Source organism: Oncorhynchus kisutch, linkage group LG8 (genome assembly GCF_002021735.2).
Source record: "Oncorhynchus kisutch isolate 150728-3 linkage group LG8, Okis_V2, whole genome shotgun sequence".
Classification (NCBI taxonomy): domain Eukaryota; kingdom Metazoa; phylum Chordata; class Actinopteri; order Salmoniformes; family Salmonidae; genus Oncorhynchus; species Oncorhynchus kisutch.
This window is the reverse complement of record NC_034181.2, coordinates 64111369-64128114: the sequence shown is the minus strand read 5'-3', so window position 1 is coordinate 64128114 and position 16746 is coordinate 64111369. Positions and strand designations below refer to the sequence as shown.

The 16746-nt window shown below is 47.1% G+C and overlaps 1 protein-coding gene across 1 annotated transcript in view; it reads right to left on the bottom strand.

Moving 5' to 3' along the window:
• LOC116374867 (potassium/sodium hyperpolarization-activated cyclic nucleotide-gated channel 4) overlaps positions 1 to 16746 on the bottom strand; it is an 81702-nt gene that overhangs the window by 29714 nt on the left and 35242 nt on the right. The window contains 2 exon segments of the mRNA XM_031830827.1: positions 10638 to 10856; positions 13143 to 13304. Of these exon segments, the coding sequence (XP_031686687.1) occupies positions 10638 to 10856; positions 13143 to 13304 (381 nt within the window).

Sequence of the window (16746 nt, the reverse complement as noted above, 5' to 3'; positions counted from 1 at the left end):
CTGTATCAGAAAGTAAGCCCCCCCCTGCATACATTTCCACCGTACCTTACTTCATGGTTAATTTATAGACGTACGAGACATCAGACCCGGCCTCAGGGAGATCCCTTCCATCTACACTGAGTTAGGTAAAACCTGATTTTATTTTCTCTGCACCTGCCTTGTGGAATGATCTCCAAGGCTCTCTAAAGATGGATGAATTGGTGCCTCGAGGGTAATTCAAAAGGCTGACTGAGGACCATTTTACTGAAGATTGTGTTTGTTTTATAGGATTTTGTTTTGCTTTTAGTGTATTGATGTGTATTATTGATGTGTATTATTGATGTGTATTATTGATGTGTATTATTGATGTGTATTATTGATGTGTATTATTGATGTGTATTATTGATGTGTATTATTGAAGTGTATTATTGATGTGTATAATGTACTCTATATTAATGTTTTTTGATGTCTATTAATGATTTTTATAAACTGGGTGGTTCAAGCCCAGAATGCTGATTGTCTGAAAGCCTTGGTATATCAGACCGTATGACAAAACATTTCTTTTTACTGCTCTAATTACATTGGTAACCAGTTTATAATAACAATAAGGCACCTCGGGGGTTTGTGGTATGTGGCCAATAAAATACGGTTACAGGGTGTATCCAGGCACTCTGCTTTGCGTTGTGCATAAGAACAGCCCTTAGCTGTGGTATATTGGCCATATACCACACCCCCTCGTGCTTTCTTGCTTAAGTATATTGTATTTTGATGTGTATTGTTGTTTTTTGATGTGTTTGCAGGTCTCACCTGAGAAAGAGACCTTGGTCTCAGCATGACGCCCTGTCAAAATAAAGGTTCAATTGTATGAGCTCTCGAACCTATTCCTTTCTCCTACACTAGGGGTAGGAAACTAGATCCAGCCACCAGATTGTTTTCAGAGTGGATGGTCGGTAAGCCGGAACATCATTAGAATCATTTGAACATTGCAAATTGAGCCCAACAAAGCCCAAAAAGAGATTGTATTTGAAAAGAACAATCCTTTCCTACCTTGATTACATTGACACACGATCACGTCTCTTTTTTTATTCGTGGGAATACATGGGAACGGGTTTTCTAAATTAAACTAATTTGAGCTTAATTCCTGGTGATTTTACAGTCTTTTTTGTATTACCAAAACTACAATTCCCAAGTTGCTCTTTCCCTCCCTCCCCCTCCCTCGCTCCCTTCTTTAACCCATTTAATCCCTTCAGTCACAATAGTGAGAGAAAAAAACTAACAATTAATACATTGAGTCCATGATGCTTGTGGTATTTATACAATATCTTAGAGGTCATATTTGTGACCAATGGGAAAATACAATGATTCTACCTTTTATACAGTGCATTTGGAAAGTATTCAAACCCCTTGACTTTTCCACTTTTTGTTACGTTACAGCCTGATTCTAAAATTGACTAAGTTGTATATTTTTGCTTATCAATCCACACACAATACCCCATAATTTTTTTTTTGAAATGTCTGCCAGCTCTAGGAAGAGTCTTGGTGGTTCCAAACTTCTTCCATTTAAGAATGATGGAGGACACTGTGTTCTTGGGGACCTTCAATGCTGCAGAAATGTTTTGGTACCCTTCCCCAGATCTGTGCCTCAACACAATCCTGTCTCGGAGCTCTACAGACAATTCCTTCGACCTCATGACTTGGTTTTTGCTCTGACACGCACTATCAATGTAATGGGTGCGTGCTGGTAGCGGGGAAGTCAGGCGCAGGAGAGGGAACTTGGTATAAAAGGAGCAGTTTAATAAATGCTAAAAAACTAAAGCTAAAGAACATGACTAGCACAAAACATACAACAAACAATCACAGACAAGGACATGAGGGGAAACAGAGGGTTAAATACAAGACATGTAATTGATGGGATTGGAACCAGATGTGTAGGAAGACAAGACAAAACCAATGGAAAATGAAAAATGGATCAGCGATGGCTAGAAGGTCGGTGACGTCGACCGCCGAACACCGCCCAAACAAGGAGAGGGACCAACTTCGGCAGAAGTCGTGACAATCAACTGTGGGACCTTACTGTGTATAAACAGGTGTGCCATTCCAAATCATGTCCAATCAAATGGATTTACCACAGGTGGACTCTAATCAAATTGTAGAAACATCTCAAGGATGATCAATGGAAACAGGATGCACCTGAGCTAAAAATCAAGTCTCATAGCAAAGGGTCTGAATACTTATGTAAATAAGGTATTTCTTTTTTTTTTGCAACAATTTCTTTAAACCTGTTTTCGCCTTGTCATTATGGGGTATTGTGTGTAGATTGATGAGGGGGGGGGGGGGAAATCATCCATTTTAGAATAAAGTAACAAAATGTGTCAAAAGTCAAGGAGTCTGAATACTTTCCAAATGCACCGTATATATTTAATCATAGCAGATTATATATTTTTTCAGTAGATTGAAGTTGAGTTGGGTTATGGATATATTTGATCAAAATGATCTTAAAGATCATTTGACCATTATCCATTAGTCTTTACATATGTTTAAATCAATGATTTGGATTGTACAACTTCATATTTTGTTAGCTTAATTGGCCATGTACAGACCCATCAACGGAATAAGTATAATAACTTCACACATATTTTCTGTCAATAAAGTTGTTAAGTGTCTCTTGCACAATCAGATTGATCAGATTGATCAGATTATTGGGACATAGTCACAGGTGTAAACCTGGTTCGTATGGGTATTTGGGCTGACATATTCCGGTGTAGATCTGGTTTATATTAGTATTGGGACTCAGTCACAGGTGTAAACCTGGTTCGTATGGGTATTTGGGCTGACATATTCCGGTGTAGATCTGGTTTATATTAGTATTGAGACTCAGTCACAGGCATAAACCTGGTTCGTATGGGTATTTGGGCTGACATATTCCGGTGTAGATCTGGTTTATATTAGTATTGAGACTCAGTCACAGGCATAAACCTGGTTCGTATGGGTATTTGGGCTGACATATTCCGGTGTAGATCTGGTTTATATTAGTATTGGGACTCAGTCACAGTTGTAAACCTGGTTCGTATGGGTATTTGGGCTGACATATTCCGGTGTAGATCTGGTTTATATTAGTATTGGGACTCAGTCACAGGTGTAGACCCGGCAGACTGCCTGCCGTTCTGTACCTTGTCACACCACTCTGGATTATTGACCTCTGCCTGCCCTGACCCCATGACTGCCTGCCGTTCTGTACTTTATGGACTCTGATCTGGATTATTGACCTCTGCCTGCCCTGACCCCATGACTGCCTGCCGTTCTGTACTTTATGGACTCTGATCTGGATTACTGACCTCTGCCTGCCCTGACCCCATGACTGCCTGCCGTTCTGTACTTTATGGACTCTGATCTGGATTACTGACCTCTGCCTGCCCTGACCCCATGACTGCCCGCCGTTCTGTACTTTATGGACTCTGATCTGGATTACTGACCTCTGCCTGCACTGACCCCATGACTGCCTGCCGTTCTGTACTTTATGGACTCTGATCTGGATTACTGACCTCTGCCTGCACTGACCCCATGACTGCCTGCCGTTCTGTACTTTATGGACTCTGATCTGGATTACTGACCTCTGCCTGCCCTGACCCCATGACTGCCTGCCGTTCTGTACTTTATGGACTCTGATCTGGATTACTGACCTCTGCCTGCCCTGACCCCATGACTGCCTGCCGTTCTGTACTTTATGGACTCTGATCTGGATTACTGACCTCTGCCTGCCCTGACCCCATGACTGCCTGCCGTTCTGTACTTTATGGACTCTGATCTGGATTACTGACCTCTGCCTGCCCCTTGACCTGTCATTTTGTCTGCCCCCTGTTCTAGTAATAAACGTTTGTTACTTCGACACTGCCTGCACCTGAGTCTTCTCCTGAAACGTGATAGAAAATGTGTAACAGGGCTGAGAAAGGCAAGTAACAGGGATGAGGTGTATTGGCAGAGGAACTAGGGTTTATGAGTAATAAATAGAGCATTTAGGGCTAGGAAATGGGTGTATTTGGGAAGAAATGGGTTAATGTACAAAGCACAGTTCCAGTGAATGCACAGTACCCGAGGAGGAACGATGACTGTTTCATTGAATAGTTCTGATGGGGGGATTGAAGCTGGGGAGAAGAGAACAGAGGGTCTCTGAAGCCTCAGTAGCACCCAGCATTAATCAGCTTCAGGGCCTTCTTCCATTAGTCCTTCACCAATTAGACCCTGCCTAATTGCCAAGTGTTCATTAGAGATGTACAGGGGAGGGGCTGGACACTGTGCACCATGCACTCACTGTCATTTGCTTCTACAGCCATTTGGGGCTGCTGGCATGTCACAACACGCTGCTTAGTCTCCCAACAACACAAGCCCCTTCTGGGGCTCCCAGGCTACTCTCACAATCCTTACCCAACACCGCCAAGAACCGATAGGATACAAACAAACACAGACACAAAGCAGCAGTGGAAACCCAGAATGCTGGTGCTGTGTCCATTAGCATCAGGACACTACAGTAGACCCCCCCCCCCCTGATGTGATGTGACATGGTTCACATCAGTAGAACCCCCCCCCCCCCCCTCCTCTTCCCAGTTTAGTGAGGGATTAACCAGTGAAGAGACACACTGGGCTCTGGCCTGCCTGCCAAACCGCAATGCAGATAGATGTACTGTCAGGGACTTACCATGTTGACTGCCGGCCACCATTTTGTCATTTACTGTAGTTGAGAGAAAATAAGTGACTGGGGAGAGAGGGAGAGTGCGTACTATGCTGTATACTGAGAATGGTATGATCGTGATGGTCTGGGAATAGTAAACGGTTTGGGGTTCAAGATTCTCACTGTCCTGATGCCATAGGACTAGCTTGAGGAATTGACTAAATACCCATCAAGATAATGGAAATAACTACATGCTAACACCAAACATATCAAGGGTTTAGAAAGGTCTCGTTTTTCTGATATCTTGGTAGGAAAATTAGAATATTTTTTTCCCTGGTTTCTCTCACTTCCATTGTTACATGAGGTTGCAGACATGCAGTCGGGGAGGGAAACAGGCATACGTACAGTCCCATAAAGATGTGCTGCTGCCTGTGCCCTCAATCTGGAGAGATGGAATTCCCTTTGTGTGATATGGGTCTCAACATGCCGTAGCTGTGATGCTGGAATCCATGGGGAAATCTGGAGTCTACCCTTTCCAACTCACACCTTAAGATAATTGTAGGCTAGCAGAGACACATGCATGGAGCACGGTAATACTGGGGGTTTGGAGGGAGGGAAGGGGTGAGCTGAGGAACAATCTCATGCACATATTCCCTTTGTGGGATTGAGGGGGGACAGAGGGACAGGGAGAGGCAGTATGACACCACCTGGGACGCGCACCCCTCCAGGCAATTCTCAAAATGTTGGGATGTTACCAAAAAAAGAGAAAAAAATAAATACTTGAATGATAAAATCAGCAGAAAGCATTTTCCCTGTTGACTTTGTTTCCCGCTGATTCTGTCTGAACTGAGCGAAGAAGAGTCAGATTGTTGTTGGCTAATATGGAAAAAAACCTTGCTCCTGAAATAAATCAAAAGTATATCTCCTATCTGGCTCCCGTGTCACAGCCACAGCATTTGAGAGTATGATAACTCAGGCTCTCCGCTTTGTACCAGTTACCAGAGTTCCTGCTTCCTTTTAAGGGCTCTTTTAAGCTTGCTTGCTAGCTTCTGACAGCCTGCCGTTTATCACATGGAGGCACATTGTAATAGAACTCTCTATTCACAGCAGATTATACCCAGGCTTTCTGATGATCATTTTATTGCCGTCTTTGTGGAGCATTGCAAACATCCCTCCCATCTTCTTTCTGCAACATACTTCTGAACTGTTCACAGATTTACCTCTCTCCCTCCCCTCTCTCTATCCCCCTCTCTCTTCTCTCTCTCTCCCCCCTCTCTCTCTTCCCTCTCTCTCTCTTCCCTCTCTCTCTCTCTTCCCTCCCTCTCTCTTCCCTCTCTCTCTCTCTTCCCTCTCTCTCTTCCCTCCCTCTCTCTTCCCCCTCTCTCTCTTCCCCCTCTCTCTCTTCCCCCTCTCTCTCTTCCCTCTCTCTGCCCAGAGGGGATATACCCCGACTGTGTTTCTTGGTCAAGTTAAACTGTATGGTGACAACTAAAGACTGTCACCATACCACTCCTGCAGCTCTCATCTTGCCCAATGTCCATACATCCCTGTCTGTAGAGGTTCCCTTTCTGTAGCCACTCCCTCCCCCCCTATGCTCTAATGACTGTAGGAGCCTGTGAATCTGGTCAGAGTCAGAGGGAGGCAGCTAACTGAGCAGATAAATGTGGCGTGTTGTGTCGTTTGGCTCTGCTTCCCTCTCCTCTGTCCTGGTTTCACTCATTGAGCTGAGGACTCCAGTGTCCTGTGTCCTCTCCTCTCTGTGTAAATGGGAAGGAAGCCTGAACACTGTCCCCTTAGGGTGATCGTGCCTGTTGGTCCACGCCAACAGCAGAACAGAGCAGTTCCACACATAAAGCAGAGTTCTGTCAGAACATAGGCCCACAGACTAACAGTTTAACAGTCCACACACTTACTGTAGCAATGAGGCCCTTCTATCCTGCACCTTTCTGTCCTGCTCACTTCAAATCCGCAGGCTGATCCCAAAGCGAGAGCCTCACCGTGCAGAGCTACCTGCCCTACCCTCACTGCTAATGTGACAACGTAGAACCACACCCCGTTCTCCAATCCAAATCCTCTGGTAGGACAGGGCCAGTGTGATGATTGGGCGAGTTTGTCCATTGGCTGCTGGTGCAGTGTCAGCTGGTTTCTCTCTAGGCAGGAGGCCCTGGAGACAGAACAGAAACAGCTGTGCCCTTCCATGACACAGATCAGATGGGCAACAACTGGACCACTGGCTGAACATGGCCACCTGTCCTCCCAAAGCTGCAGGGGATTGTGCTGTATGGAGCTTCTTGTCTGGATTATGGCACTAGCCTACTACTAGAAATCAGAGTGGATTCTACAGGCCTGGATCCTTTTGTTACACAACACGAACACACACTGACCTAAAAGGCCAATCACGTTGTCTGTCTGTCTGTCTGTCTGTCTGTCTGTCTGTCTGTCTGTCTGTCTGTCTGTCTGTCTGTCTGTCTTTCTTTCTAGCATTCTAGCTAGAGACACCGGCCAACATGTCCTGGCCAGGCCACTTCATCTAACACTGCTTGACCTTCAGCACAGCAGTACAGTGGCCACTAATGGTGGAACTGTCTGGTGTCTAGCTACAACCTCGACAGGGAGAAACAGGGAGCGACAGGGAGAAACAGGGAGCGACAGGGAGAAACAGGGAGAGACAGAGAAAAACAGGGAGCGACAGGGAGAAACAGGGAGCGACAGGGAGAGACAGGGAGCGACAGGGACAAACAGGGAGCGACAGGGAGAAACAGGGAGCGACAGGGAGAAACAGGGAGCGACAGGGAGAAACAGGGAGAAACAGGGAGCGACAGGGAGAAACAGGGAGAGACAGGGAAAAACAGGGAGCAAGAGGGAGAAACAGGGAGTGACAGGGAGAAACAGGGAAAAACAGGGAGCGACAGGGAGAAACAGGGAGAGACAGGGAGCGACAGGGAGAAACAGGGAAAGACAGGGAAAAACAGGGAGCAACAGGGAGAAACAGGGAGCGACAGGGAGAAACAGGGAAAAACAGGGAGCGACAGGGAAAAACAGGGAGAGACAGGGAAAAACAGGGAGTGACAGGGAGCGACAAGGAGCGACAGAGAGAAACAGGGAGCGACAGGGAGAAACAGAGAGAGACAGGGAGAAACAGAGAGAAACAGGGAGAGACAAGGAGAGACAGGGAGAAACAGAAAGAAACAGGGAGAGACAAGGAGAGACAGGGAGTGACAGGGATAAACAGGGAGGGACAGGGAGAAACAGGGAAAAACAGGGAGCAACAGGGAGAAACAGGGAGCGACAGGGAGAAACAGGGAAAAACAGGGAGCGACAGGGAGAAACAGGGAAAAACAGGGAGTGACAGGGAGAGACAGGGAAAAACAGGGAGCGACAGGGAAAAACAGGGAGCGACAGGGAGAGACAGGGAGTGACAGGGAGCGACAGAGAGAAACAGGGAGCGACAGGGAGAGACAGGGAGTGACAGGGAGCGACAAGGAGCGACAGAGAGAAACAGGGAGCGACAGGGAGAGACAGGGAGTGACAGGGAGCGACAGGGAGAAACAGGGAGTGACAGGGAGAGACAGAGAGCGACAGGGAGAGACAAGGAGCGACAGAGAGAAACAGGGAGTGACAGGGAGAAACAGAGAGAGCCAGAGAGAAACAGAGAGAAACAGGGAGAGACAGGGAGAAACAGGGAGAGACAAGGAGAGACAGGGAGAAACAGAGAGAAACAGGGAGAAACAGGGAGAGACAGGGAGCGACAGGGAGAGACAGGGAGAGACAGGGAGAAACAGGGAGCGACAGGGAGTACCAGGGTGAGACAGGGAGAGACAGGGAGAGACAGGGAGAAACAGGGAGAGACAGGGAGAAACAGGGAAAAACAGGGAAAAACAGGGAGAAACAGGGAGCGACAGAGAGAAACAGGGAGCGACAGGGAGAAACAGGGAGCGACAGGGAGAAACAGGGAGCGACAGGGAGAAACAGGGAGCGACAGGGAGAAATAGGGAGAAACAGGGAGCGACAGGGAGAAACAGGGAGCGACAGGGAGAAACAGGGAGAGACAGGGAGCGACAGGGAGAAACAGGGAGCGACAGGGAGCGACAGGGAGCGACAGGGAGAAACAGGGAGCGACAGGGTGAGACAGGGAGAGACAGGGAGAGACAGGGAAAAACAGGGAGAAACAGGGAGTAAGGGAGAAACAGGGAGAAACAGGGAGAGACAGGGAGCGACAGGGAAAAACAGGGAGAAACAGGGAGCGACAGAGAGAAACAGGGAGCGACAGGGAGAAACAGGGAGCGACAGGGAGAAACAGGGAGCGACGGGGAGAAATAGGGAGAAACAGGGAGCGACAGGGAGAAACAGGGAGCGACAGGGAGAAACAGGGAGCGACAGGGAGCTACGGAAGGCAGCATCCAGACAGACCATGCTTAATTATTGGGCACAGAAAGATAAATGGGAAAACACACTCTTAAATATTTATTGCAATTTATAGTTCTAATGTTCCTCCAGGCAGACCGAGAGTGGGGAGAATGGGGAGAGGATTCTGAGAGACGTGGGATGAGGCAGGAGGCTGTGGCACAATGGGAAGGTGGCAGCAGGGTGGCATGGTGGCTGAGAATGGGGAGAGGATTCTGAGAGACGTGGGATGGGGCAGGAGGCTGTGGCACAATGGGAAGGTGGCAGCAGGGTGGCATGGTGGCTGAGAATGGGGAGAGGATTCTGAGAGATGTGGGATGGGGCAGGAGGCTGTGGCACAATGGGAAGGTGGCAGCAGGGTGGCATGGTGGCTGAGAATGGGGAGAGGATTCTGAGAGACGTGGGATGGGGCAGGAGGATGTGGCACAATGGGAAGGTGGCAGCAGGGTGGCATGGTGGCTGAGAATGGGGAGAGGATTCTGAGAGACGTGGGATGGAGCAGGAGGATGTGGCACAATGGGAAGGTGGCAGCAGGGTGGCACGGTGGCTGAGTATGGGCCCTGCTCCACATGCTGATCTGTGGTGAGCAGTCCCAGGCGGGACAGCTGTTAATAAGCCTAATATTATTGGCAGCAAGCGGAGCACCTCTAAAGCAGGACTAGACTGAGCGCTGAGCTGGGACGGCTGTCTGCTCCCCTCTAGTTCAACAGGAATTCTGCATCCACAGCAATAGTCATGAAGCCAGTCCACATCCATAGCACAGCAGTTTGGTGGTTGTGTGTCTATCTGGAGACCACATTGGATGCCACTCTCCTGCCCACGTTGATCCCTCCTGGTGTGAAGGACAGGCTCTTGATTCTTCAAACACCCACACAAATATACAATGTCTCAGTGCTCACATTACAGGAAGCAGACTCTCGCTCACACACACATACAGTGGGTATCCAGAGACACTGGTTGGCTATGCTGATTCTGACCTGAACAACTCCCTCACCCATCTCTCTCAGTCTCTCTCTCTCTCTATTTCTCACCAGCACTCCCTCTCTCTCTGAGGGGAGATGTACCGTATGTGGGGGTCTCTACAGCCCCAGTCACTCTCTCTAGGGGGTCTCCTCCCCTGTCCCTCTCCACAGATGGTGGTCAATGTGGCCGCCTGACAGCAAGGGTCATTATCACCCACACTGGGCCCATGGAGAGGCTGGGGCTAGTTTGAGGTGGGCAGGGAGCTGTAACTAGGAGCTGGGTAGGGCTTCCATGGCCAACTACCAGGGCCTTTCCCATCCCCACTCTGGCTCTCATGCAGCCCTGAGCACTGCAGCTCACAGGGGTTGAAGGGAGGCGGAGACCTGCATCAATCTGCCCTCATTTAGGGCTGAAACTGAGCTTAACTGTACTGTACTGACTGGCTAATACATATTTTAAGAAGTCTAATCTGTTCAATGCTTTGGGTGTCCAAATGAAGTCTGGTTGGTTTCATTTCCTAACTCTCCTCTGGGTACAGATATACTGTTCTCCTTACATGTTGATCTCCTGCTGCTTATCCAGTTACCCAGTGATATTCCCATCCATTCTGATCAACGTCACTCACCTTCTCCTGGTACTGCCGACGGGAGGAGTCCAGAGACTGGATGAGTGCGGTGGCGTGACCCACGAACATGGCATAGCAGGTGGCGCCCACGATCATGCTGAGGATGGTGAGCCACACGTCCGTCATGCCCACAGGTGGGTACATGCCGTACCCGATACACAGCATGTGGCTCATGGCTTTGAACAGGGCGTAGGAGTACTGTTGGCCCCATGTGTCGTTCTGGATGGGGGGAGAGAGGAAGAGAAAAGGTGACAGAGGGAAGAGAGGGAAATGGTGATATGGGGGTACTGTTCACACTCTGCCAGATGTCTGGAGGGAAAAGGTCAGCAAGTACTAAGACCACTAGAGTCCTTCTTATCATTATCATCGTCATCGTCAATGTCATCATCATCAACGTCATCATCATTATCATGATCAATGTCATTATCGCCATCATCCTCCTAGTCATCATCATCATCATTATCAATGATATTATCGCCATCATCATCTTAGTCGTTGTCGTCATCATCATTAAGGTCATTATCACCATCATTATAGATGTCATTATCGCCATCCTCCTCCTAGTCATCATCATCATCATCAATGTCATTATCATCATCATCGTCCTCATCCTCATCATAATAATCATCCTCATCATCATGCCTCAATAGGAACATCAACACTTGGCTACATCAACGTACACTCTTCTATATGTAAGTATTCAGGGGAGAACTGCCTTAGCTGGGCCTTTTTAGCTTGGAGCAGAAACTAAACACAACCATGAGGGTGACTGAATGGATGGATCCCGAGACACAAGAGGCCTGCAAGGCAAAAAGTAGGTCAGCTATTTAGAAAAATGTGATTTTTCTTTTCTCGTTTCTCGTTTGTGGATAAATTGCTGTCTTTTTCCTTTAGGTCCCGTGGTGGTCCAAGCAGAATCAATATCTGCTCTTTCCTGAGGTGACATGTCCAAATTGCTTTCAAACTCATTTCCACAGGGGTAAAACCTGAGAGATAGGAAAGTTATTAGTGCCTCCTAAAAAGGTATAAAACGGATGACCCAATAAGATAATGGGCCAGCTACTGTAAGGAAAGACAAGAGCCACAGCACCACTACCCTCTAATTCTTATCAGGCCCAAACTTTTCTGCTCCGAGCAGAAAAGACCCAGCTAAGGCAGTTCTCCACAGTTTTTCATCATGGTGTTGTGTAATGCAGAGCAGGAGTTTAAGTCAGTAGACAGCTTGCCATGCCAAAGGTGTTCGCTAGGCTACTGTTTCCACTGACTGACTACTGGCCTGTCTGTCTTTAATTACCTAATTAGAATTTGATGTGATTGTTTTTTATTCACAGATCCCAGATTAATCCTCTTTGAGGGCTGGAGCTGTTTGCCTGCCTTCCGTGAGCTCTACAACAAATCCTCATCATAAATCATCTCTCTCTCTCTCTCAAAAGGCCCTGTTCGTTTGGAACATGGCAGGTTATACTGTGCGTCCGTGTGCCACGGTTGATTCAGGGTCACACCTCAGGTGTCGCAGAGTCCGGTTATATAACCACAAAGAAAACTTAATTACAGAGGAGAGGGAGGTCATTACGAGACAGGGCTTTCTTTCCAGCGACTCTGATTCTCCCTCCCTCTCCCTCACTCTCTCTCTCCCTCTCTCTCTCTCCCTCTCTCACTCTCTCTCTCCCTCTCTCACTCTCCCTCTCTCACTCTCTCTCTCCCTCTCTCTCTCCCTCTCGCTCCCTCTCTCTCTCCCTCTCTCTCTCGCTCACTCTCTCTCCCTCCCTCTCTCTCCCTCTCTCTCCATCCCTCACACTCTCTCTCCCTCCCTCTCTCCCTCTCTCTCGCTCTCCCTTTCTCTCTCTCCAGCCTCTCTCTCTCTCCTTCTCTCTCTCTCCAGCCCTCTCTCTCTCCCTCCCTCTCTCTCTCTCTCTCTCCCTCCCTCTCTCTCTCTCTCTCTCTCCCTTCCTCTCTCCCCGAGACGTGCAGCAGCAGCGCGGCTAACAATGTGATGAAATTAAAGAACAGCATGTGTGCTCGCTGGAAAATTGTCAATACTTGACCAATATTGGATAAGAGCTTTCTGTCCTCTGAAAGTCATTATTTCATACGAGGCCAAGCTCACCGCCTAGCTCTCACTTTCAGAATACAGAAAACCAAACCATACAGAGCTGGTGGAGAGAGAGAGCTCCAAATAACTGAAGAAAAAGCAGCAAATTGAATAAATGTGGGCGAATAAAGGAGAAGGGAAAAAGAAACATTTGATTTAGTTGGGAAAACGGACAGATATGCAAGGCAGCCATTTCCCATGATGCTACAGGCTTAGCACAGTAATTACAGAGACAGAGAGATGAGATAACAGGGAGGGACTAATCTGATTTAAACAGACTTGGGCTCCGTCTGAAGTGGCGCCCTATTCCACACAGTGTACTTTTGACCAGAGCCCAGTAGTACACTTCCTAGATATTAGGGTGTCATTTTGGATGCCCACCTAGTATTGGAGCACAGCAAAGCATTACTTACCACCATTTTGTTTTTGGACACCCAGCAGTCCTGGGGGAAGTCCTGCAGCATGGGAACCAGGAACTGCAGACATCCGTCCCAATGGCACAGCAGCAGCATCATACCAATCAGGTTGACGATACGCACCATGGCACTGGCCAGGTCATAGGTCATATGGAAGATCTGAAGAGCAGGACAGGAAGAGGAAAGGACTGTGTTAGGACATAGGTCATATGGAGGATCTAGAGAGCAGAATACAATACAATATATTATTGTCCATTTTGTGAGAAACAAAAATGTGTCTTCTGTTTAGCGCAAACCCCTCACACATACACGCTGAGGGGCACATGGTCAGCCACAGAGCAGCGCCCCTGGATGGAGAGCAGAACAGGAGGAGGAAGGGAATTGTGTTCGAACACAAAGACATGTGTAGGATGGCTGGCAGACAAAGCCCTGGATTACAAAGACCCTTTTCTCCAGGGGTGTTGCCTGTTTACTTTGTTCCCTAACCTTTTGGTCGATACTTTTTATAGTCAAGGTGAAGGCCAAGCAGTGGATTTCCTATATGCAACACATGGGCTGAGCCAGACCACGTTGAGTCTGAATCTGAGCATACGTTCTAGTCCGAGGCCACAGTGTTCTCCATCACACATGCAGGACCCTAGCCTCAACGTACAGCAACATAACGAACTTCATCTTTGATGTAACACTTGTGCTTTTTACAGACGTTGACATGGGTGGTCTGTAGAGGATGGTCATGTGAGCATGGCTTGGCCTATGAGGAGGCTTTATTGAATCACTCTAATCAACCCCTTAGGTAAGCACACTAACACAAAGTGGATGGAGGGATGGGCAGGCGTGTGTATGCGTCCCTGCAGACTGAGTGTGGGCAGCCCGGGCAAGCTTTGTTAATCCTAATGATAAATAGACTCATAAGCAGCTACAGGACGCCTACTCTACTCTGGTGTGGATTTTAATGGCTTCAACAATTTAAAGCCACTTAATCCCATTGAGGGCCGCGGTGTGCACTGTTAACTGCTGTTCTCCTTATTACAAGCCACTCAGCGCCATTTAAAAGCTTAAGGCTGAGAGAGGGATATTCCATCTCTCTCGTCTTTGCTGGTGAACGTTGGGAAGAGGGGAGAAGAGAAGCCAGCCACAGTCACACACAGGCAGGCGCTCTCCACCATTCCTCCTGACCCAGGCTAGATGTCTCCGGTTGACTCCTAAAGCCCAGTGCTTGTTGATGTGACGCTTCGTTGTTTCTATTGGAGTGGCTGTGTGGAAACAACAGACAGGGACCAGGGACTAGTACTGAGACAGGCTGTGTGACGGGCCTCTCTGGGACAGTGTGGACGCTGGGCAATCACATCAGATCACCTCCGTCAGATGTGCCAGCCAGAAAGGGGAGAGACAATAATGTCCCCAAGAAGTTTCTGCTGGGGTAAGAGGGAAGCGTCAGGCCGCCAGGCTCCAGAGTGAGTGCATGGCAGAGACATCCAGCTAAAGCTCTGGGTGCTTGTTCAAAGTGTTTAGTCCGGTGTGTATTTACAGTTGAAGTCGGAAGTTTACATACACCTTAGCCAAATATTTTAACTCAGTCTTTCACAATTCCTGACATTTAATCCTAGTAAAAATTCCCTGTTTTATGTCAGTTAGAATGTGAAATGTCAGAATAATAGCATAGAGAATTATTTATTTCAGCTTTTATTTCTTTCATCACATTCCCAGTGGGTCAGAAGTTTACATACACTGAATTAGTATTTGGTAGCATTGCCTTTACATTGTTTTACATGGGTCAAACATTTCGAGTAGTCTTCCACAAGCTTCCCACAGTAAGTTGGGTGAATTTTGGCCCATTCCTCCTTGTCAGAGCTGGTGTAACTGAGTCAGGTTTGTAGGCCTCCTTGCTCACACACGCTTTTTCAGTTCTGCACACAAATGTTCTAAGGGATTGTGGTCAGGGCTTTATGATGGCCACTCCAATACCTTCACTTTGTTGCCCTTAAGACATTTTGCCACAACTTTGGAAGATGCTTGGGGGTCATTGTCCATTTGGAAGACCCATTTGCAACCAAGCTTTAACTTGACTGATGTCTTGAGATGTTGCTTCAATGTATCCACACAATTTTCCCGCCTAATGATGCCATCTATTTTGTGAAGTGCACCAGTCCCTCCTGCATCAAAGCACCCCCACAACATGATGCTGCCACCCCCGTGCTTCACGGTTGGGATGGTGTTCTTTGGCATGCAAGCCTCCCCCTTTTTCCTCCAAACATAACAATGGTCATTATGGCCAAACAGTTCTATTTTTGTTTCATCAGACCAAAGGACATTTCTCCAAAAAGTATGATCTTTGTCCCCATGTGCAGTTGCAAACCGTAGTCTGGCTTTTTAATGGCGGTTTTGGAGCACTGGCTTCTTCCTTGCTGAACGGCCATTCAGGTTATGTAGATATAGGACTTGTTTTACTGTGGATATTGATACTTTTGTACCTGATTCTTCCAGCATCTTCACAAGGTCCGTTGCTGTTGTTCTGGGATTGATTTTCACTTTTCGCACCAAAGTACATTAATCTCTAGGAGACAGAACGCACCTCCTTCCTGAGCGGTATGACGGCTGCATGGTCCCATGGTGTTTATACTTGTGTAGTATTTTTTGTACAGATGAACGTGGTACCTTCAGGCATTTGGAAATTGCTCCCAAGGATGAACCAGACTTGTGGAGGTCTACAATTTTTTTTTCTGAGGTCTTGGCTGATATCTTTTGATTTTCCCATGATGTCAAGTAAAGAGGCACTGTGTTTGGACGTAGGCCTTGAAATACATCCACAGGTACACTTCCAATTGACTCAAATGATGTCAATCAGGCTATCAGAAGCTTCTAAAGCCATGACGTAATTTTCTGGAAATTGCCCAGCTGTTTAAAGGCACAGTCAACTTAGTGTATGTAAACTTCTGACCCACTGGAATTGTGATACAGTGAATTGTAAGTTAAATAATCTGTCTGTAAACAATTGTTGGAAAAATTACTTGTGTCATGCACAAAGTAGATGTTCTAACCGACTTGCCAAAACTAAAGAAATTTGTGGAGTGGATGAAAAACGAGTTTTAATGACTCCAACCTAAGTGTATGTGAACTTCCGACTTCAACTGTACATCATCTGAGCCGAGTCATTCCCCTGGCTGCGTCCTTCTCACTTAATCTACCACTCCCTTCTTCTTCTTCACCTCCTCTCTCCCTCTCTCCTCTCCACAGCTGTGCTCCACTCCAAACACAAGGAGGAGATATTGGTTTTTAAAGAGCCCACTCTCTTTCCAAACACAATAATGGTTATGGTAGCTGATACGAGGCAATATATTGTGATGTTGATTCTCCAGCTGGAACTAAATGGCATTCCGTTACATTAAAGAGTTGTCAAAATCCCCATGTGTGTCAAATTAAAAAATCATGACCTACCCCATCCAATCTCACACTTGAGATTGAGATTTTTTTTTTAATTTGTAAAATTGTTTTTCCAGAAGGGGAGAGTGAGCTCTCTGATACATTGGTATGCGTTCGTAATGCATTTAAATGTAGACATTTCCTGCCCATTAAAAATGGATGATATAAAACATACATTGTT